Source organism: Triticum urartu, chromosome 5A, assembly GCF_056163025.1.
Source record: "Triticum urartu cultivar PI428250 chromosome 5A, HENAU_Tu73, whole genome shotgun sequence".
Lineage (NCBI taxonomy): Eukaryota > Viridiplantae > Streptophyta > Magnoliopsida > Poales > Poaceae > Triticum > Triticum urartu.
The window spans coordinates 488,829,355-488,852,332 of NC_141877.1; the positions used below are offsets into that span (position 1 = coordinate 488,829,355).

General features: G+C 42.6%; 1 protein-coding gene across 1 annotated transcript; it reads right to left on the reverse strand.

The window, feature by feature from the left end:
* Positions 1-3,492: 3,492 nt before the first annotated feature.
* Positions 3,493-13,841, reverse strand: LOC125510003 (ADP-ribosylation factor GTPase-activating protein AGD3). Its single transcript, XM_048675085.2, has 19 exons — positions 13,394-13,841; positions 12,413-12,489; positions 12,190-12,290; positions 11,296-11,366; positions 11,142-11,204; positions 11,010-11,054; positions 10,382-10,447; positions 10,257-10,304; positions 10,073-10,168; positions 9,946-9,987; positions 7,636-7,851; positions 7,404-7,535; positions 7,074-7,295; positions 6,848-6,934; positions 6,431-6,769; positions 5,873-6,015; positions 5,685-5,781; positions 4,145-4,635; positions 3,493-4,037 (listed from the first exon to the last, which is right to left on the reverse strand). The coding sequence occupies exons 1-19, from the start codon at positions 13,436-13,438 to the stop codon at positions 3,923-3,925; spliced, it is 2,496 nt and encodes an 831-aa protein (XP_048531042.1). The 5' UTR covers positions 13,439-13,841; the 3' UTR covers positions 3,493-3,922.
* Between the last annotated feature and the right edge of the window lie 9,137 nt (positions 13,842-22,978).

The window sequence follows — 22,978 nt, forward strand, 5'->3', positions numbered from 1 at the left end:
GTGGATTAGAGGAAGGAGAAGAGAATGGAGAATATCCCTGCCTGGAGCTAGGAAAATACATTAAACGTTTTATTTAGATCAAACGGCTTAAAAACTCGACTTACCCAAAAAGAAGAGAAATAGCGGAAATTCGCAGGGGCGCGCACCTTCCAAGTCATGCCCGGTCGCTTGATTGCCTCGCGATTCATGAAGTAGTTGGATCCCGCACAAGGGCACAGTAAATTTTAAGTTTCAATTGTTGAAACTTACAATTTTTTAATTGAAAATTGTGATTCTCGCTCACTCTTACCAAGTTTCATGGATAAAATTTTAAGACGTTTTTTGTCAATCGCAGGCACAAAAATCATAATTTTATTGTTCGCCCGTACCAAGTTTCAGCACTTGAAACTTAACATTTACTATCAAAATTCGTAAAAATATATTTAATATGGATCTTATTTGAAAGCTCTCACCATGAGAAACATGAATATAAAAACAGAACTTAATTTAGACTTTTCATTCAAAAGATATTAAAAATTTCAAAATCAGAAACCAAAACTAAAAACACGCGCGAGAGACTCGGTGCCCTGTGACCCGCGTGCCACAAATCCGCCCCCAGGAAATAGAGGCAACTTACGTACAGTCGGTTCCAATCTATGTGTTCGTTGCTAGTATAAAAAATTCATTCGTCCGTACTGACATACGTATCCACGCATGCATATGCATGCACCATGTGCCACTTGCAGATACTGAAATTTATCTGTTTATCAACACTGTTTAACCACAAGAAAGCCTGGCCTATGGTACGTACCGAGGCAGCATGGCTATCCATGCTAGCATGTTAGCGTACGCGCTTCTGGCCATCCGTGCGTACACATCTCAGCTTGTGTCTTTCCGTGACGCACCGTACGTACCGTGCTTGCACAGAGAATTGACTCATCGCAGCAGAAAGAATTACTCCCTCCGGTCCATGTTAATCATATCTGATTTAGTACAAGAATTACTACTATTTTATAGTGTATGTTATATAGTTTACTCCTCTCCCGTTTTCTATGCATCCTTACACCACACATTTTGCTCTATGATCAGCCTTTTCTCCTCCTTCCTTCATCTAGCAGTTTCTTCTTGTAGTTGTAGGAAAAGACATTTAAGTCCCTTATTTAACTACATATTGCTAAAGCTAAATTGGAAACGCACACATGGCAATTTCATGTATTCTGACGATCGGCCTCTCTATATATGTATCCTCTCCCCGGCGACCCTGATAACGAAGTGAAGAGACGTGGCTACGTGTAGCTAGCTTAGACCAACAGTGGTTTGATTGTTTGGTACACAACAAGTGCCGGGCCCTGCTACGTACACAGCGATCGATCCGAGCACATGCAGTTGAATACTTGAATCTTCAGTGGCCCGCGAGTTTGCCAAGCATTTCTAACTGCGACATAGCCTTTGTAAATTCAAGTTGCATACATAGTACTACAGTGGAAGAAGTTTTTCTTCTTTTTTCGAGAAGAATACAGTGAAAGAAGCAAGCTAAACAGAAATTAGCATGCAGTCGAGAGGGCTATATATATAGTCTGTAGGGCGCATGCATGCATGCAATAATGGAGTTAGTGCATCGATCAGTGCATGCATGCATGCGTCGCTGCTTTCGTGCAGCTTGGCTTGGCGCTAGTGGTGCCATCCATCGTAGATCGTCCAGTTACCGATTCAATCACACGTATAATGGCAAAATATATAGTGCATCTGTTGCCATGCTCGGTCCACCACCGATCGTTTATTACCGTACTGTACGGGAATATATAAGGTACCGCGTGTGTATCATCATCTTGCTGATCGTGCACACGCACGTATAGTCACTGATAACCTACGTACCTGACGTACCTCCACTGCATGCATATACGTGCTGTTCATTGTTGGTAAGTAGCTATTGAAAATCCTTAGCATGTACTCGTACTCGCCATGCATGCATGCATCGTGGCTGATGATCATCGATCAGTACACCACGTACTGAGATTTTACTATTTCTTAACACTGTTTAACCACATGATAGGGCTAGCTTGGCCCCATGGTACGCATCTCAGTTTGTATCTTTCCGTGACGCACCGTACCGTGCTTGCACAGAAAACTATTGACTCGTTACAGACGAAAAATAATGTGGTTCTTTTGTCATTGACTATTCTCTAATTTTTCACAACTGAAGTTGTGCTTTAAACTCATCTCTTATTTTTATTTCAAACTTCGAATGCACACACATTCCTCACAACACCACCACGTTCACACGTCTACTCAAGACTTGAGTCATGGAGTTCTACGGTCGACAGACGATACCACCACGGCCGGACTTCTTTTCTGCGGGAGCACGCTTTTTGATGACGATACAGTGGTAGTTCCACGAATGTGGCATCCAAGTCAACACAACACAACACAACTGAAAAGCAATCAAAAAAAATTGTCCATATAAAAGAAAGCTTCACGAAAAACATAAATGTCCTTCTAAAGTTAGTAAGAATTTGAAATCATCAAATTCAAGATAGTAGAAAAAAAATGTCCATTGATTTTAGCATGGTTATGGAAAAGCATGGGATTCAAGTTCCTAAAGGTTTTCTTTATTTGTAACATTTCTTTATATTATTCCTGCAATGAATTATCTAGAATATTGTTGACTTTTCTGTGACACCACCATGTTCCATGCAGACGCGGCATGCACGACCGCGCAAGTGCTCACTCACCCTCGCCCCCATGTCCCATGCAAGCACATTCCTCCCCTCGTTCTCGTCGGCAAGGTCGACATCGTCGTCGGCGAGGTAATTCCACCTCTCGTCCTCATCGGCAAGGTCGCCGTCTTGCCCCTTTTTTTGACAGAGCAACTTGGGTCGTCGTCTTCCTTGGCGACACCATGTCCCACGCAGGCGCGGCACGGCCGCACAAGTGACCAACCAAACCAAACCTCGCCGCCCACCGACGGCGAGCAGTTTCCTGCCCGGCATTGACATTTGCGCGCCCGTGGCAGGCTCCCTGTCGCTGATGCGCGACGGCTCCTGCGCCGATCGTCTCGGCCGGAGCGCCAGTCTGAATCCTGTAGCCGTGGGCAGGGCGCCGGCCGGGCCGGGCCGCAGCTAGCAGAGCGGCCAGCCGGCCGGCCACGGACGTGCATGTAGCTTGACAGCGTCATCTCACGCGCTGTCGCCGCACAGCGAAAGGCCGCTGCCCCGCCTTCGTAGAAAGCTATGATTGGATGCGTCAGCGGCGTAGTCGTACGCCACACACATTTGTGAGTCCCCTCCTGCTCGCACTGCTCGGCAACAGAGGAAGTTCGTCACAAGCAGGAGCGGCGTGAGCCGAGCTGCCAGCATTCAAGTTCTTGTAGAGCCTTTCGGCCTCGGGGAAATGAGATCAGACCGGCCTTGTAGCCGCTGCTGCTGCTGCTGGTGGTTTCGGGACGGGAAGAGTATGTGCAGGGTCAGAAACTTGCTTGTTTTGTTCCGAACCACCCTGGGCCAAAACCACCAATGTCCAATGCTCTGCTTAAATCACATTCATGCCACACATGGGTATCACTATGTACACACATCGTCATCATCATCGGATCCGGGCCGGGCCGGGCACTCTGGGTCCGGCGCCATGTACAAACTTTTACAGCTTCGTCTATCATCATCCGCTTGCAAACAAAAACCCGGCAAAACCACAATACATAGGGATAGGGGGGTATCTCACGCTGGAACGGGGTGGGGGGGGGGGGGGGGGGGGGGGGCAGGGGAGGGGTCCCCTGGCTCCCTGGAACACTAGCTATATTACTGTTCTTGTGACACGAGCTGGGGTCATTGATCGGCGAGGCGAGGCGAGCTTGGAGCTGTGCCCGTCGAGCAGGAGAAGGCACATCAGATCAGAGCACGGCAGCCGTACTCTGCTCAACCCAAGGTCTAGCTACTGGATCATCTATCTACCTGGGGTCTTCTAACAAAACAAGAATCTCTTCGTCGTCGATGGTTCCGCTGTCGATGGCGTACTGCAATGCCGTTCTACCTTCACGGTCTGTCGCCTGCGAATCAGCACCCCTGCATGGAGATTCAAGCGAGTTATAGCATCCACACATACTGGTAGCACCGAGATGTAAAGTGTATAAAATAAGCACATTCCTATATTATAAGCATTATAAGTATACCTGGAGAGGAGCAGCTTGGCATGCACACGCCTTCCTTTCAAAATGCTGTGATGAAGCGGTGTTCGGCCTCTAGAATCTGTGGAATTCACACTGGCTCCATACTGCAGGAGCAGCTCAACCATGCCTATATCCGCGACCCGGCAGGCCAGATGAAGCAAAGATAAGCCCTCAGCGCAGCCATCCAATTCATCTGTTCGTGCGCTTGTGCTCGCAGGAGAAAGAGAACCCCTGGGAGATATCTTCTCATGTGTGCCACAATCAAAACTACCATTTGACGGCGAAGACGGTTGCTCTTGTAAGAGAAGCGCTTTTCCAAGAGTCAAAGCCGAATTAAATGATGTCTGCCCATAAGTTAGATTTACATCCGCGTTCGATCGCACTATCAGACTGTACACCTCCATCTTGTTGTTTGAACTTACGTGATCCCACATCTGTTGCGCTAGCTGAGTCTCATCCATACTATGTTTTCGTACAAAATCTTTCTCAGCATACTGGAATATTTAAGAAACAATAATCATCAGCAACTGAACATCACTAGGCATATTATAAATGAAATTATCTCTTATATCTTTCACATCAACAATGAATAGGACTAATATTGTTGTCTTGGCACAGATTCATGCAACACGTGAGACTTTAATCTCATTCTTTTTTTTTGGCGGGCCTTTAATCTCATTCTCACCAAGTTCACCTACCATGTTCTCTAGTTCTCTACCTTCTCACTCCCAGTTTCCCTAAAACCACATATTGTAGAAAATGAAATATTCTCACACACTTAAAGATGTATCTAATGCTCTTGATTTGCATGTGGAGGCTGTATCTCATGCAAGATACAGTTTGCATCCATTTATTTTCTCACTATAAATCTCACAAAAATATCAAATGGCAGCCTTTTAGATACAGATGAGGTGGTCTGTTGCAGATATCCATAGTTCCTCTTTTTGTTTAAAAGAACCGTTATGCACCAAAAAGTCACTTTGGAACCCGGGTGCATTGGAGCCCTATTTTTTGAACTGTGCCAAAATGTTATTTTAAAGTTTCAAAAAATTCTGAAAACAAATCAGCATGTTTATATGAATGTATATTACACGTGTAAATTTTGATGCTGAAATAAGTAACCATGTGAGCTACACAAAAATGACAAAATCATGATTTTGGAAAGATGAACAGTGCATGCATTATTCACTATTTGGAAATCACCATTTTGTCATTTTTGTATAGGTCACATATTTACTTATCTCATCATCAAACTTTACACATTTGTAATATACATCCATATGATCACGTAGAATTTTTTTCAGAATTTTTTGAAGCCTTAAATGTGATTTTCAGAGTATTTAAAATAAGGTCCTCCAATACACCCGGGTTCCAAAAATCCACTCTCCATTATGCACTCTGTAAACCCAATGTGGTCTATTCATTGAATGTTGCCTACCACTAACTCGCACGTGATTCTTGAAATTGCATTCTGCTTATTAGTGATCACCAATGGTTTGCTCAAAAGTAGAATACACTGAAAGAATAGGGAAACATAAAGTACCTTGGCATGAATAAATTTCTCTTTCAGAGAGATAGGATCCGATTGTTTAGGCTTTCTGACAGCCAAGTTATCTGGTGTGTTCTCAATTTCATCAGCTCTACAAAACAGTAAAACTTGCCAGTTAGCATGATACTACAACAATAGGGACTTCACAGAATTTTGTATAGTTGCAAACAGCATCGATTTACCTCGAAGTATCACCATGATCGAAACTGCTTGACGAAGTCAACATTTCTTCCCAGATAGTGTTGGCAAATGTGTTGCCTAAAGACTGGAAGAGATTGATTACAGATGGCTCCCACACCCTGACATCAAGTGTCAGAGACCTTACCTGCCAATACAAGGTACTCTTTAGGTAATGTTCTCCTAATTTATCTTTCAACAATTAAAGCGCAGCCTGCTAATCACATTAATGATGAATTCATGCTATGACTTGCAAAATACCAAATCTAAAATGACATGATTTTACAAAAAAGGGTTGGTGAATGTTGTCTGAAAGAACTAAACTATTTCAAATTTTGTGCATGAAGTATAAACACATTGCATCCCAAAATACCTTAGTTTTCCTGTCAAAGATGCAGTATTTGCATCTCAGGTTCTCGTTTCAAATGAAGAAACAAATGGGACACACAACTATCATTCAATTGTTCCTACACCTTAATATACTGAACGCGAAACAAACAATATATATACATTTTAAATGTAAGGATTTTGAGTTGAAACTGTCAAGAATATTGCCTGTTCACCTTAGATATATGCACACCAAGATTTCGGTGTACACCAGAACATTCTATGCATACAAGGACTCCGAGGTTTAGGGATGCCCAATCAGGCTCTGCGGCACCACAATCAGCACAAACATCATTGCCAACCACCTTCCTAAGCAATTCAATTGGCTTGTCAGGTCTCATGCTGGTTCGGTGGTGTTGTGTGACTCTGGAGTGCTCAAAGTACCCACTTCCTGAGTTCTTTTCCATCATAAAATCTTCACTCATGGAATGGTCAAGTTCTGTTGAGCTACTGAAAGAACTACTTTCGCTGTTTGTTCGATGATGCCCACTGCCCTTAGGGCTCAACAGTAGACGCTGGAACAAATTGTATTAGTGTTAAGAAAATCAAATCTGGATATGTAAATAATTGCACAAAAGTCATTCAGCACTGACCCGTTCAGGGGATTGGGAGCTTAACAAAGAAGCAATGACACCAGTGATCTTTTCAATCCAATCCATCTGATCCATCGCACTCTCTGCCTGCCCAAGAATAGGTGCATGTCACTACTAAATAGACAACAAGAAACTTGGCATCTATTAAAAACTCAATAGTGTCATTCCTTTCTTTGCTGGCCTAAATGACAAATACAGACAACAAGTTTCTGGTTAGGCTGAATACCTGCAGTGTGTAGTTTTTTGTGGGCGAAATTATTCTGAAACAGAACCTTAGATCTGATTGATCTGCGTCAACTTTAATGGTTGATGTTAGCAGGTTTACTGTATGTCGTGCTACAGATTTCTCATCATGCACACCGCCATGGTAATGAGATGAGAACCATCTGCTAAGCAGCCCAGAGCCATGCTCAGTGGGAGTGTTACTTCGTTGGTTAGAATAACCACTCTGTAAAATCAAAAACAGGAAAAAATTAACGGAATGGTGTGAACTGAAACAAACCCAAAGCATTTCTATAATATCATGCCAAATTGAGTAGGTGTTACGGGAACTTACGGATGGTCTACTATTTTGCTTGCGGTAATAATACAACATTCCTCGATTATCAAGGACAAAGAACCTCCTTTTCCAGTCGCCTCTCAAATTCGAAGAACGCTTTGAGAGATAGCCTTGCCGAATAGTCTGAACCTGAAAATAAGTACACACTTTTGAACATCACATGCATTTACTGAATGAACACCTTCCTACAAGCATGAATCCAAATTTCAAGTCAACCAGAATGTGCTACCTTTCCCTTTGAAGCTGACTGCATGACGGCTTCAATCATCTTATGTGAACTTCGACCAATTGCTTGTATTCCATCACCATTGGGGGAATCAGTCATCCCGTTTGGCGACCACCGACTTTCCCGGTCAATCTGCCTTTTGAACTCTTGCATCCTCTCTACAAGAGCAGCTTGCTCGTAGTTGGACCTTTCTCTTGATTGCTGTGCATAAGCAAGAACCTGCAAAAGGAGAATCCATGGTGTGTTAAAACAAACATTTGTTACCAGGAAAAAGCAAGCAGGCACAGGCAGCTATGCGAAGAATTGGTGGATTGAGTAACCAAACGTTGCACTGTACTTCATTGAATCATTAAATAATGGTCTCAGCAGGTGGTTTCCACTGTGCAATTTGCACAATTAAATGACAAATTAATTTAGAAATGAAGCAACTGGTACTGGACTATCTGACACCTAATCTTGGAGGTGATTTTCACTGCAATTGCCATGACCAAATGACACAACAATTTTGCAATAACTATTTGAAATCGGACCATCTAACACTTAATTGCAGGGGTTGAAGGTCATAAGATGTCAATTTCTTGAAGGCATTTTGTGCGACGAATCCAGGAGTCTGAGGTCAGGGAGGCTTTAAAAAGGATGAAATGAGGCAAGGCGATGGGCCCTGATTGTATCCCCATCAAGGTGCGGAGAGGCCTCGGAGACAGCGATAATATGGCTAACTAAGCTTTTCAACCTCACTTTTTGGGCAAACAAGATGCCCGAAGAATGGATGCGGAGTAAATTAGTACCAATCTTCAAGAACAAGGGAGGCGTTCGAAGTTGCACTAATTACCGTGGAATTAAGTTGATGAGCCATACAATGAAGCTATGGGAGAGACATTGAGCACGGGTTAAGAAGAATGAGAAGCGTGACCAAAAATCAGTTTGGTTTCATGCCTGGGAGGTTGACCATGGAAGCAATTTTCTTGGTACGACAACTTATGGAAAGATACAGGGAGCAAAAGGGCATGCATATGGTGTTCATTGACTTGAAGAAGGCCTACGATAAGATAAACGCGGAATGTCATGTGTTGGGCCTTGGAGAAACAGAAAGTACATTACCCTCAACAAGGACATGTACCATAATGTTGTGACAAGTATTTGAACAAGTGATGGCGACACTGATGACTTTCCAATAAAATAGGACTACACCAAGGGTCGGCTTTGAGCCCTTATCTTTTTGCGTTGGTGATGGATGAGGTCACAAGGGATATACAAGGAGATATCCCATGGTGTGTGCTCTTTGCGGATGATGATGTGGTGCTAGTCGACGACAGTTGGACAAGGGTTAATAGAAAGTTAGAGTTGTGGAGACAAACTTTTTGGAATCAAAAGGTTTTAGGCTTATATAGAACTAAAATTGAGAACATGAGGTGCGGTTTCAGTATTATTAGGCACGAGGAGGAGGTTAGCCTCGGTGGGCAAGTGGTACCTCAGAAGGACACCTTCTGATATTTGCGGTCAATGTTGCAGAAGGATGGTAATATCGATGAAGATGTGAGACATCAAATCAAAATTGGATGGATGAAGTGGCGCCAAGCTTCTGGCATCCTTTGTGACAAGAGAATGCCACAAAAGCTAAAAGGCAGGTTCTATAGGACGGCGATTCGACCTACGATGGTGTATGGCATTGAATGTTGCCCACCTAAAAGGTGACATGTCCAACAATTAGGTATATCAGAGATGTGTATGTTGAGATGGATATGTGGCCACACAAGAAAGGATCAGGTCCGGCATGAGGATATACGTGATAAAAGAATTGGGGTAGCAATGATTGAAGAGAGGTTTGTCCAACATCGTTTGAGATGGTTTGGGCATATACAACGCAGGCCTCGAGAAGCGCCATTGCATAGCAGACAGTTAAGGCATGCGGGCAATGTCAAGAGAGGTCGGGGTAGACCAAACTTGACATGGGAGGAGTCCGTTAAGAGAGATCTGAAGGACTGGAATATCACCAAAGAAGTAGCCATGGACAGGGGTGCGTGGAAGCTAGCTGTCCACATGCCAGAACCTTGAGTTGGTTTCGAGGTCTTATGGGTTTGTAGCTTACCCCAACTTGTTTGGGAGTAAAAGGCTTTGTTGTTGTTGTTGTTGAATGTGCAGATAACATGCAAGATTATAAGTTTATAACAAATGGCGCATCGGTGGAAGAGATTTTTTGCATATCCACTAACTAGTACATATGTATTACTTCAACTACATAAACTAGCACGGAACATTCACATGTAGCACTACAAAAAAAAGAAAAATAGAAAGTCACGGTTAAATAGTTACTTGATTGATATACGGTTCCATCTGATGGAGTAATTCATATCCCTGAAAAAAAAACAGCAGATGAAGTTTGAATATCATTTGTGCATAACCAAGAAATGTCAGAATGCAAATAATGACAAGCCAATACTTGTTTGAAATAACGAAGATGTGCATCCATTGTCCCACTAACAGCCTCCAAAAATTCAAATCTTTTCTTAGCCTCAATGTTTGAAAGCGCAGTCACCTGTAGATAAGACAAACAAAAGGCATGCAAATATATAATTACAGAAAACAGGACAGTGAATAGAGATACAGGGAAGCATTACACCTACCAGGTTGAAACGAGCTTGCTCAAATGAAGATCTGGCGCTGTGGAGCTCCTGGTAACGTCACAGCCAGTTAGTGATCATGGCTTCTAACAGAAGTTCGATAATGTCAAATAAGGAAAGGAACTTACATCCTCAACTGCAGTTGCTATGTCTGTCCTTGTTCCTTTCTTCAAGGATAAATACCTCTCACGAGCCTGGGTGAGAAGACAAATCAGTCAGCGAGGCCCTTTTTAAAAATGAACTCGACTTTTGTCAAAAATGCATCAGCAACCGCAAATGATAGCATGCCGATCAACAGAAGAAATGGAATAAAGCTGTCATATTGGTGTCACGGTGCAGTAAAATTATTCCCATGCAGCAAACGACAGATTCTGCTTATCCTAGATTAATTTTTATCATGGGCCACTATTTTAGCAACTAGGAGTCAGTAGACAGAAACATAACACAGAAATAGCATCTACACATTATGGCAAACCGAATCCTTCTGATTTTAGTGAAAGTTGGTTATCATATTGGCAATCCTTCTGATTATAATGAAAGTTGGTTATCATATTGGCAGGTTGACGGGAACAGAGTAAACAAATACCAAAACAAAAATGGGAGAATATATAGCTCTATCATTTTGTTCACAGTAAGCCAATATATTGAACTTTGTTATTGCTGCCTCAAGATTGAACCCATATGATACGAGCTTCAGAATCACCTTGAAGACATATTTAATATTGTAACTTCGAAATGAGCTCAAAACAGCATTACCTGGTCGTACAGAAGGCTAGCCTTGTCAAAACGCTTCCGGGCATCCTGATCAGAAGTTATCAAATTTAATGGCAGGTCCAAACCCAATGTGAAATTTACAAATAAGATGTTAGAAGAAAATTGTGCAAATACCTTCACATCATGCAAATCCATGTCCACAAACTGCAGCAGCTTGTCATTTAGCATATGTTCAACCTATCAGAACAGTATGCAAGAAGTTAGACCACCTAAACCTGAAGCTAAGCAAATGGATGCACGTGCAATATATGTACATACAAATGTCTACCTGGGAGCGCAAAACTTCCTTGTATGTTCCAATTTCTCTCAAGGCAATTGTAAATTTGGTCATCACGGGTCCTGGACCAGAGGTACATGTCATAATTTATACATAACTGGCCAATTAGGAAACCAACAAGAAAAAACACTACAGCGCTGATGAAACCTAATGAAAGTTATGATGTCTTGTCATTTTCATTGACAAAAGCGCCCTTCAGTTCTCAGTTAGCTGTTACTGGGGGTTTTACACAGTGGCCATGAGAAGGTTATCGTTCAGGAATTTCAGGCGTCACATGGCAGCATTTAACCCTAAAGTTAACAGACTTGCATGCGTGCGTGCATCCTTAGTTTCCTTGAACTCCTTGCTTAAAAATGCATTCTTGACCGCTGGCATACTAGTGCTAGTGGTTTACTAGAGATAGTAGTAGTATTGTATTTCTCCTACTACTACTCTGGCACCATGTGCGCATACAACAACCAATAAGCAGATAAACGACAACAAACCGACAAGGTAAATGACTTTAAAAAAATGGACGCCATGCAAACTGATGTTGCAACAAGGAAAAAGTAAAATGAACAGTAGCTGAAAATCGAGATCTAGTACTTGAACCCTGCAATCTATTGATAAGTTCATATAAATAATTGACTACCTACAAACCAGCCTAGAAAATATTTTGGTGGTATAAATCCGTCTCAATTGAATTAGTTTGGGTACAATGGCAAACAAGCAATTTTAATGAACTCGTCTTGGTATCAGAATCCTATCTAAAACAACACCTAAACGAGAGCCGGAGGAAGTATCCAGTTTTAACAAGCATGAAAACAAAATAATGCCCAAATTAAAGTGAGTGAATGTGACTATAACAGTACATAAATATACTTGAATGAGAACTATATTGCTAACCTCCAAAGGCAACACTGATTGGATCATTGTGACCGCCTCCAAATGCTTCTAGTGAACTTGCGAACGCAATATCTCCATCATATGCTTCGCCTAGCCCTTCACTGAAATAAAAGGGAAAATGTAAACAAGTTCAATCCTAGATAGCACATTGCAGCACGCAAGCATAAAATGGGGAGGATAAAGGGGCGTATGCCGCTCAAATGAGATGGCAATGGTCACTTACGTGTACTTACGGCAACCTTTGTGATACTTCAAGCATCTCTCTCTCAGCAAATCAGCACCTTCTTCAAGCGATTGCATCTATTTATTGAAGGAAAAACAATTTAAACAGTGTTCGTCAATCAAACAAAATCTGTTGACACTTTTGGTATAAACCCAGAAAGAACCATTAAAAAGCCTAGGTGCAAAGCAATTTGTAATCAGCGGAGCACACAAAAAAATGTAATAAAAGCACATGTATCACATCAAAAGCTCATCCTTTTGCTGAGTTGTTTATAACTATAGATTTATTACTCATACAATTGCATAGATAAAGCCTGTCGAGTTGCTTGGCGAATAGCCAAAACTCTGAACCAACCAATCCTACCAACACAATATCAAACAGTCTAGCAGTTGTGTATAGCAAACATACCCTACACCAGTAGTTCGAACCAAATTCTTGCATAGAAAAGCAAGCATTGCTGTCTCAGTTGCATCAAAACAAACTTTGACCAATCAACGCACACGACGCATGGCAAAAGAAAACCAACATCTAACAGGATGGACTGAGAATACCATACGATTGTCCCTAGGAACTCAGGTGGAACCTTTGCTCACATGCTAAGATTAAAAATATAGCAGTGAGGCCAATCAATCAATCAAAGAACAAAAAAACAGACAGACAGACAGGAAACCTGCACATCGCTACCACAGACAGAGCCAGACAGACAGACAGAGCTGCTTCAATCTCGAACGGTTCGAGGCGAAGCTACGGCGAGAGGGGTCAGACTTGCTCCACCCATTCCCATCGGTGCAGCCGCAGAAACAAGGGCAGATCCAATCCATCACAGGGAGCCCAATCCAGGAGCCACCAGCGGCGAGCACTACAACCGAAACTGCAAGCTTTCGTCGCTCCCCACTAACTAGTCACCCCCGGCCCTTCCCAGCCACCAAGCGGGGCTCTCCAATGGCCTGAAATCGAGATCCGAGGAGTAAGCTGGCTCACCTGCTTCCTGAACATGGGCGAGTCATCGAGCCGAGTGAAATACATGGCTGCCACCTATAAGCCGCCGCCGCCGCCGCCACCACTCCAACACCGCAACCGCACGGCCCTCCTACCACCTCATAAAACCCCGCACCGCAGCCTCCGCCCGCGCGAACTCTCGCCCGCCGACAGCCCACTCCGCCTCCGCCGCCGCCAGCTCGGCCTCACAGCCCTCCCTCCTCCTGCTCCTCCTCCGCCTCCTGCTCCGGACGCCGCGTGCCGCCGGATGGAGCAGCAGGAAGCGCCACGGGTGGGGACCGACGAGGGCCGGCGAGAAACCCTAGGCGGCGGCCGGAATCGGCGAAATGGCGGTGGGGGCGGAGGAATGGAATGGAATGGCGAGGGGACAGGCGCAGAGAGGGGTGTAAAGAGAAAAGAGGGTCGGGGGGACGGCGAGAAAAATAACGGTGCCCTCTCCCTTTTGGTTCGATTTTACTAATTTCTCGGGTTAATTAAGGGGAGTGGGGGATTAGGAAGCTAATCGTGCGTGGTGGGCCTCGCGTACGGGGGCGCGGGGGGCCGGTGGCGGTGAGGGGGGCGCTGGTGGACGCGGTGCACGGGGCCGTGGGGTGGCGGTTTGGGCTCGGAGGAGGCGGTCACCCGCCGGTGAGCGTAATGATGGGCCGGTTACATGTCTTTGACCGGGGCATACACAACGCATTTTTTAAATGAAAATTGCCGCTAGTTCTATGATCGTGTTTGTGCTATGGACTGATTTGTCCACATGCTAAGCCAAGGTCGATATACACCACTCGATAACCTTTAAAATAATTCTTAAGTTTGGCGCTCTCGGAATGGATTTAGGTCTTCAGTTTTGTATATCATGTCCATGATTTTCACTGGGTCCTCGTCCTGATGAGTCCCTTTGATAGGGTTTTGAGGCCTTTTCGGCTGCGTATGTCGCCTCTGTAGAACTGCTCGGCTCGAGGGAGGGGGGAGAGGGTTGGCGGGCGGCAAAGGCACGGAGCAGGAATGTGCTTTGTTTTTGTCGCAGGCGCGACTACAAATTGGTGAATCGGTGTGAGGGCTTCTCATGGGCCCAGTGCATCGGAGGAGTTGAGATTGCTAACTCTCTTGTCGATGCCTGAAACTTATGTACGAGTTAAGAAAGGATTATTCCCGAGTAGAGAGGGCAGGAAATGAGGACGGGGCAATCAATGAATTCCAGTGAAACAGAAGGTCTACATGACCATTTATTCATGCTCATCACACTTATCTTTGTTTTTATTTATTCTAAACAGGAAAACATCAAAAAAAAAACTTCCCTTTCCATATAGATTGTCATGGCATGAACTAAATTAGGCCAAATATGGCCCATAATAATCCAGTTTCTATGGTATACATTGATTTGCTCGCTATCTAAGGCGTTAATTTATCTACTAAATTAAATATCATCAGTTTTTACCCAGGATCCCAACCTAACCTAACAACTACATTTTCTGTCCAAATTGTTGAGGCATGGTCGAATGTACCTTTAATACTTCACGTGCATTCTTCACTTATATATTTAGCCGGGATTGAAACATTCCAATCTCTTCATATATTCTTCTCGTTGAACTGTTCTTTTTTGCTCAACAAACGCAAGGGATTTGGTTACTAGTTTTCTTTGAAGGTTTTATTCCTTGATCTTTTTCCCTTGTTTAATGATTGGAATGAAAGTAGGATTGTTTATTCAATTCAAACTTTTATTCATGAAAAGTAAGATCGATAGTGGGCCCTATTGTTTGGGCTCTGTTATGTTAAGGATTTTTGTATCCACATGCCTTAGAAGTATATTTGAATGAGAATGAATGAAATGAGCAGACCTTACTAGGAAGGTAAACATGCTAACAAACTACTGCCTGCGCTAGGAGAAGCACGAAAGAAAAACAAACTTTTATTCTTTTCATACAAGAAGAATCGGCACAAGTAAAAGGATTTTGTGTCGAATAGACGATTAAGAAGACCTGCAATCCCTTCAAAAAGGAAGAATTTTTGTTGTTCTCAACTTTGCCGCCCGGTGCCTAATTGAATGGCATCTTTCTTGGCTCCAACCACATCATCTGTGCCCCTCCTTTTTCTGGGAGGAAATCAAACAAGTAAAGGTTTTTGCCGACTCCCCTTAGTAACCACTCACTACTCAACTTGAAACCATGGACCTACCTCCTTCTTTTGACTTTCTTATTTGTCCCAATTCATATCGAGCATGTCTTTCTCCATATTATAGTTGGGGAGAATATAGGATAGGGGCGCTCAAAGCAAATAGGATTCTATATGGCCTTTCTTTCTCCAAAATCAAGTAAAGCCCCGACCCAAGAAATGCAGCAAAGCAAAGTCATCTTTGATTTGGAGCTAAATTCCCAGGGTCCGCACATCAGCAAATGATTGGGAATTGGAATTGGCTATGAAGGAAACCAAAGCCCTAGCTCAAAGCATCGACTCCTCATTCTTTATATCTTACATCGTCAATGAGCCTTCACTTTCTCCTAGAAATAAGGTAAGGTCAGTTAGCACTTTCCTGCCAACTTTCATCAGCAACACTTGTATGCTAGTGCCAGGAAAGAAAAGAGTAGGGGAGGATTTGGCGCTCCGTCCGATGGTGGGTTGGTTGTGCGCCGCTCCTTCATCTCGCCAGTGGTAAGGATTGGTATGTCTTTTTTTGCTTTCCAGTTCCATTTGAGGGTAGTGATGGGTAGAAAGAGGGTTCTGTGATTCAATGTTGACTTGGTGTTTGGTCAGGAGTTCTAGAGGACACGTTTAGTTTTGATTTTGTGGACCTTTTCAGTTCAAAGCTGGGAGGCATCACTTGTGCTCGTGTTTGTGATTTCTTTCACTCGCAAAATCGAACCACCATCCCTAGGCCTCCTCATTGATGGACTATCCTTCTAACCCGCCAGCCTCCATGCATCAAGAGAATCAACCTCCTTCCAACCCTTGCGTTGCAGCGCTGCAGGTGGTGCCAGTGTGTCATAGTTGCAACGAGCGGCGGGTGGTAGAGGGGGGCCAAGTAGTCGGGAAGCATAGGGGTGTTGGTGTGTCAGTGGGTTGTGGCGGTTGTGAGCGGGGATCAGGGCAATAGGGTTGAAACCCAGGAAACTAGGTTGGTGGATTTTGGGTCAGTTGTGGCCGTTTGGGCCTTCCAGAGAGTTTTTTAATGGGATTCTTGCTTAATTCTGATAATTCAGGTTGTTCGGGTACATTTGATACAAACAAGAATTTCTTGAATAAAATTTCGATTTTTGAAACTGCTACCCGATATAGTGTTCAGGTTTTTCGGATTCGAGAATCGGGTATCAGATTTTATGCCCAGCGTGACTCCAAATCCATACACAAATCTTGAGATAGTTTGCGTGTTGAGAAGATTATCTTTTGAAGCTCAAGAGCAAGGGATTCATTGCCGAGCAGGCTATATCTTGCCACTTTTGGAGGGTGCACGCATCCTAGATCAACTAGGTGTGCTTGGGAGTCTTCAAGTTTGTGAAGAAGCCAAGAAGTTTGAACGGCCTGGAGATCGCCTACTTTGTGAAGATTTACCTTAGTGATGTTAGTCCTTTGTGGGCGTAAGATATAGTTGAATAGGTTGGATTACTCCTTCGTGGACCCCTTGTGGGTGAGTGTCGTTTTGTGGTTTGTTCCTCTATGGAATCTAGCAAACAAGATCCTTGTGATCTTAGATCCATCATGGATTGAAAACATCCATCAAAGTGGATGTAAGATTCTCTCAACTTCGCCTTTTTATTGTGCACTTGCATGTCTTTTATTTCCGTTGCCTATTACTCTAGACTTGCATCTGTAGAGTGTTTTATAGATTGTTAGAAAATCTTAAAATATGCTAATAAATTAAAACTTGGGAAAATAGTCAATTATTGTGTTTAGTAATCTATTCACCCCATCTAGACATACTTATCGATCCTACGGTCATCCTACATGAGTTTTAGTTTTGAGGTCCAAAAAGTGATGCAGAAGCCAACAATACACCAAATATTTTTGGCAGCAACCTTGGGACATGTTACTTCAATCCCAAGAGAAGCATTGGAAAGTTATAAGTCACATCTGTTTGGAATGTAGGAATATCATTAAATTCTACATGGTTCCTCACATTACCTTGATTGAAGAAAAAAAAATAACCCAGACTCTTTCACATTGCATCGATTGAAGCAACAAGTGAATGACCAAGAGCAAGCAAAATTTGTATTATCATTAGACAAAATGCTTCCAGCGGTTGCTCAAGGTGCTATTAGAATAGGTTGCAACAACAACGAGATGACAAAGTGGTACTTAGCTAATGTGTCCTTAATTTAATTACTCCATGACCTCTTATTGTAGCTCAACTTTGTACCTCATTCCTCAATTACTTTGCCTTACATTCCTCAAGCAAGTGACTAGATAGAAACTTTTGCTTACACAAGGAATTATTTCTCATATGAACCACCATGACAACGCTAAGAAATGGTGGTGCCTAAAAACAACGGTGCAACGCGTTTCCTTGTAGTAATTTGTTGATATGACGAATCAGTAGAGGCATTCCTTCGGACTCGAGCCAACTACCATGGTAAATATGTGCACCACATGGCGCCAGCGCAACTGTGCCCAGGTACCCTAAACCAAATTAGTAAGGAATTTTCTTTAGGAGAGCTTAGATTATCCTCCGGTCTTCCCCCTCCACCCACGCAAAATTTTCTCTAGCTCCATCACTCACTGCTTGTATATCCTACAACTATAAAGGGATGAGTCGGTGACTCACTGTTGACATCATATTCGTGCACACACTTGAAAAGTGAAGATTATATTCATGCACACGTGTTTTCCTGCATGAGGAATTCTGATTAATTAATCGATACACATGATTAAGGCCTTCAGGGGGGATCTGAGATGGAGGCGACTGGGCGGGTGCTACGTCTTGAGCTTGCGTTGGTTTTCCCCGAAGAGGAAGGGATGATGCAGCAGAGTAGCATAAGTATTTCCCTCAGTTTTTGAGAACCAAGGTATCAATCCAGTAGGAGGCCACGCTCAAGTCCCTTGTACCTGCACAAAACGATAGTTACTCGCAACCAACGCGATTAGGGGTTGTCAATCCCTTCACGGTCACTTACGAGAGTGAGATCTGATAGATATAATATTTTTGGTATTTTTGGTATAAAGATGCAAAGTAAAAAGTAAAGGCAAAGTAAAAAAGCAAAGCAAGATTAAAATGATGGAGATTGATATGATGAGAATAGACCCGGTGGCCATAGGTTTCACTAGTGGCTTCTCTCAAGAGCATAATTATTCTACGGTGGGTGAACAAATTACTGTTGAGCAATTGACAGAATTGAGCATAGTTATGAGAATATCTAGGCATGATCATGTATATAGGCATCACGTGCGTGACAAGTAGACCGAAACGATTCTGCATCTACTACTATTACTCCACTCATCGACCGCTATCCAGCATGCATCTAGAGTATTAAGTTAAAAACAGAGTAACGCCTTAAGCAAGATGACATGATGTAGAGAGATAAATTCATGCAATATGAAATAAACCCCATCTTGTTATCCTCGATGGCAACGATGCAATACGTGCCTTGCTGCCCCTTCTGTCACTGGGAAAGGACACCGCAAGATCGAGCCCAAAGCTAAGCACTTCTCCCATGGCAAGAACTACCAATCTAGTTGGCCAAACCAAACGGATAATTCGAAGAGACTTGCAAAGATAACCAATCATACATAAAAGAATTCAGAGAAGATTCAAATATTATTCATAGATAGACTTGATCATAAACCCACAATTCATCGGTCTCAACAAACACACCGCAAAAAGAAGATTACATCAAATAGATCTCCACAAGAGACACTAGCACCCAAATCACACAAAGCATAAAACTCATGATCTTTAATTTTAATTTTAATAGTTGGTTCCCACTCATCATAGAGTTTTCTAGGGATGGAAACTTTTAACTCAAGTTTTTCTTCATAAGATTGCATCAAGGCATCAACAATATGTTCGGTGAAGGCTTTATTTTGACTATACGCATGTGAAGAATTTAGCACGGATTGCAACAAGGAAATACAATCAATTAAAGAACAACTTTCATAATTAAATTCCTTGAAATCCAATATAGTGGGTTTAGCAACATCTAGATTTTTATTTCTTTCAATCCCACTTTCATCAATTTCATCATTAAGATCTAAATACTCCGAATTTTTAGAACGCCTTCTAGGTAAAGGAAGATCATATTCAGTTTCATCAAGATTCATATTGCAAAACAAAGATTTAATAGGGGACACATCAATAACTTTTAGATCTTCATCTTGATTTTCATAGGAATTGGAGGAACACGCTTTAATAAAGGCATCTTGGAAGCACACATCCTAGCGGTTCTTTCCTTGCACTCATCAATGGAAATTCTCATGGCTTTGAGAGACTCATTGATATCATGCTTAGGAGGAATAGATCTAATCTTTAAAGAATCAATCTCAAGAGAAATTCTATCAACGTTTCTAGCCAAATCATCAACTTTAAGCAATTTCTCTTCAAGCAAAGCATTAAAATTCTTTTGTGAATTCATAAACTCTTTAACACTATTCTCAAATTCAGAGGGCATCTTATTATAATTTCCATAAGAGTTGTTGTAGGAATTCCCATAATTATTAGAAGGATTACTAGGATATGGCCTAGGATTAAAATTCCCTCCATAAGCATTGTTACCAAAATTATTTCTACCAACAAAATTCACATCCATAGATTCATTGTTATTCTCAATCAAAGTAGACAAAGGCATATCATTAGGATCAGAAGAAACACTCTTAGTGGCAAATAATTTCATAAGTTCATCCATCCTTCCACTCAACACATTGATTTCTTCTATCGCATGCACTTTTTTATTAGAAGATCTTTCAGTATGCCATTGAGAATAATTAACCACAATATTATCTAGGAGTTTAGTAGCATCTCCTAAAGTGATTTCCATAAAAGTGCCTCCCGCGGCCGAATCTAAAAGATTTCTAGAAGCAAAATTCAATCCGACATAATTTTTTTGTGTAATCATCCACAAATTCAAACCGTGAGTAGGGCAATTACGTATCATTAATTTCATTCTCTCCCAAGCTTGTGCAACATGTTCATGATCAAGTTGTCTAAAATTCATAATATCGTTTCTAAGAGAGATGATCTTAGCGGGAGGGAAATACTTAGAGATAAAAGCATCTTTGCACTTGTTCCATGAATCAATACTATTTTTAGGCAAAGACGAAAACCAAGCTTTAGCACGATCTCTAAGCGAAAAAGGAAATAGCTTCAATTTAACGACATCATTGTTGACATCTTTTTTCTTTTGCATATCACATAAATCAACGAAGCTATTCAGATGAGTAGCGGCATCTTCACTAGGAAGGCCGGCGAATTGATCTTTCATAACAAGATTCAACAAAGCAGTATTGATTTCACAAGATTCAGCATCGGTAAGAGGAGCAATCGGAGTGCTAAGGAAATCATTATTATTGGTATTGGTGAAGTCACACAATTTGGTAGTATCTTGAGCCATCGCAGTTGTTAGTACCGCTGAGCCTGGTTATGAGGACCGGGGGGAAGAACCTAGTAAACCAAAGCGCAAGTGGAAACGGAAGATTTATCCCGATTCTGCAGTTCGTAGGAGTGCTAGGATTCGGACTACTAAAAAATTTCATGATGAATTATGAAAGGAATCTTTTGGAATAGCAGAGCTCTGAAAGACTTGGCTAAAAGAAGGTTTCTTGCTGAGGCATCTCTGGAGCAGCGTTTAGATTTTATTGCTCTATCGGAAACTGGTCGAGAAAACTTTGCGCCCCAGTTTCTTACCTCTCTTGCGGGCGGTGTTGATTTCGATTGACATTGTCTTCCTCCGCGAGGAAGATCGGGTGGAATCTTGCTTGGTGTGAGATGCGATTCGCTAGAAGTCCGAAGTGTAGTGATGGGCGACTTCGCGGTTAAGTTTCGAGTCAGGTATAAAGCCGATGGTTTCAACTGGGCTTTGGTGGCGGTATATGGTGCTGCACAGCCTGAGCTTAAACCGGAGTTTCCGGCGGACCTTGTTCGAATCCGTGGGTCCGAGCAGCTTCCAATTTTAGTTGGGGGTGATTTCAATATCATTAGGAGGAGAGAGGAGAAGAATAATGATAATTTTGACGGCAGGTGGTCATTTATGTTCAATACCATTATTGAAAGCTTGGATCTGAGGGAGATAGAGCTTTCTGGTAGAAAGTTTACCTGGGCTAATGCTATTGCAAACCCGACATATGAAAAGCTTGATCGAGTTCTCGCGAGCGTTGAGTGGGAACAGAAGTTCCCTCTCGTAACGGTACAAGCCCTCTCGCGTGGAATATCCGATCACACACCCTTGTTCGTGGACTCAGGGGAGCCGAACCACGTGGGAAACAAAAATACCTTTTCCTTCGAGATGGCCTGGTTCGAACGCGAAGGTTTCTTGGACCTGATTGCCAGGGAATGGGCTAAGGGTGTAGGAGGTAGGACTTCTGTCGAGCGTTGGCAGAATAAGATTAGGTATTTGAGAAGTTTCCTACGGGGGTGGGCTAAGCACCTTAGTGGGGTGTATAAGATTGAAAAGGACAGACTCCTTTCTCTTATTCAGACCCTAGACTTAAAGGCTGAATCCACGATTTTGCAGCCAGCGGAGCTTCAGGTTAAAACTGAGGCGGAGAAGAGGTTGAAAGAACTTCTCCGCGAAGAAGAATTGAAGTGGGCATTGCGGGCTAAGGTCCGCAAAGTGGTCCAAGGGGATGCGAATACTCAATTCTTTCACTTGATTGCTAATGGTAAGCACAGAAAGAAGAGGATCTTTCAGCTTGAACAAGATGAAGGAACTATTTTAGGACAGGATAACCTAAAAACTTATATAACCGAGTATTACAAGCAGTTATTTGGATCTCCGGAGGATAGTTGTGTGTCTCTCGATGAGTCCAAGACTGAGGATGTGCCTCAACTATCAGCCGCTAATAATGATAATCTGGTTGCCCCGTTCTCAGAGAAGGAGGTGTTTGATGCTATTGCACAGATGAAAAACAATAAGGCTCCCAGACCGGATGGATTCCCGGTCGAGTTTTACAAAAAGTGCTGGCACATTATTAAGGGGGATTTGTTACCTATGTTTCATGATCTATTCTCTGGACAGCTTCACTTATTTCACTTGAATTTTGGAACAATCACACTGCTTCCTAAGAAAACGGATGCTGTGAGAATAGAGCAGTTCAGGCCGATCTGCCTTCTCAATGTTAGTTTCAAAATCTTCACCAAGGTCGGGACTAATAGGCTCACACAGATAGCGCATTCTGTGGTGCAACAATCCCAAACTGCTTCCATGCCGGACAGAAACATCCTTGAAGGAGTGGTCGTCCTTCATGAAACGCTCCATGAAATCCATTCAAAAAAATTAGATGGAGTAGTTTTTAAGGTGGATTTTGAGAAAGCGTACGATAAATGGCCATTCCTCCAACAGGCATTGCGTATGAAAGGTTTTGATGAAGCCTGGCGCCGCCAGGTTGAATCGTTTACGCAAAAAGGGAGTGTTGGAATTAAAGTGAATGACGATATTG

Bases quoted from the DNA above. Each gene is read 5' to 3' on its own strand.
- LOC125510003 (XM_048675085.2), bottom strand. From the start codon at position 13,438: ATGTATTTCACTCGGCTCGATGACTCGCCCATGTTCAGGAAGCAG. The intron at 6,770-6,847 runs GTCAGTGCTGAA...AATTTGTTCCAG, and splicing joins GCTCCCAATCCCCTGAACGG to CGTCTACTGTTGAGCCCTAA. The intron at 4,038-4,144 runs GTATACTTATAA...ATCTCCATGCAG, and splicing joins GCCAAGCTGCTCCTCTCCAG to GGGTGCTGATTCGCAGGCGA.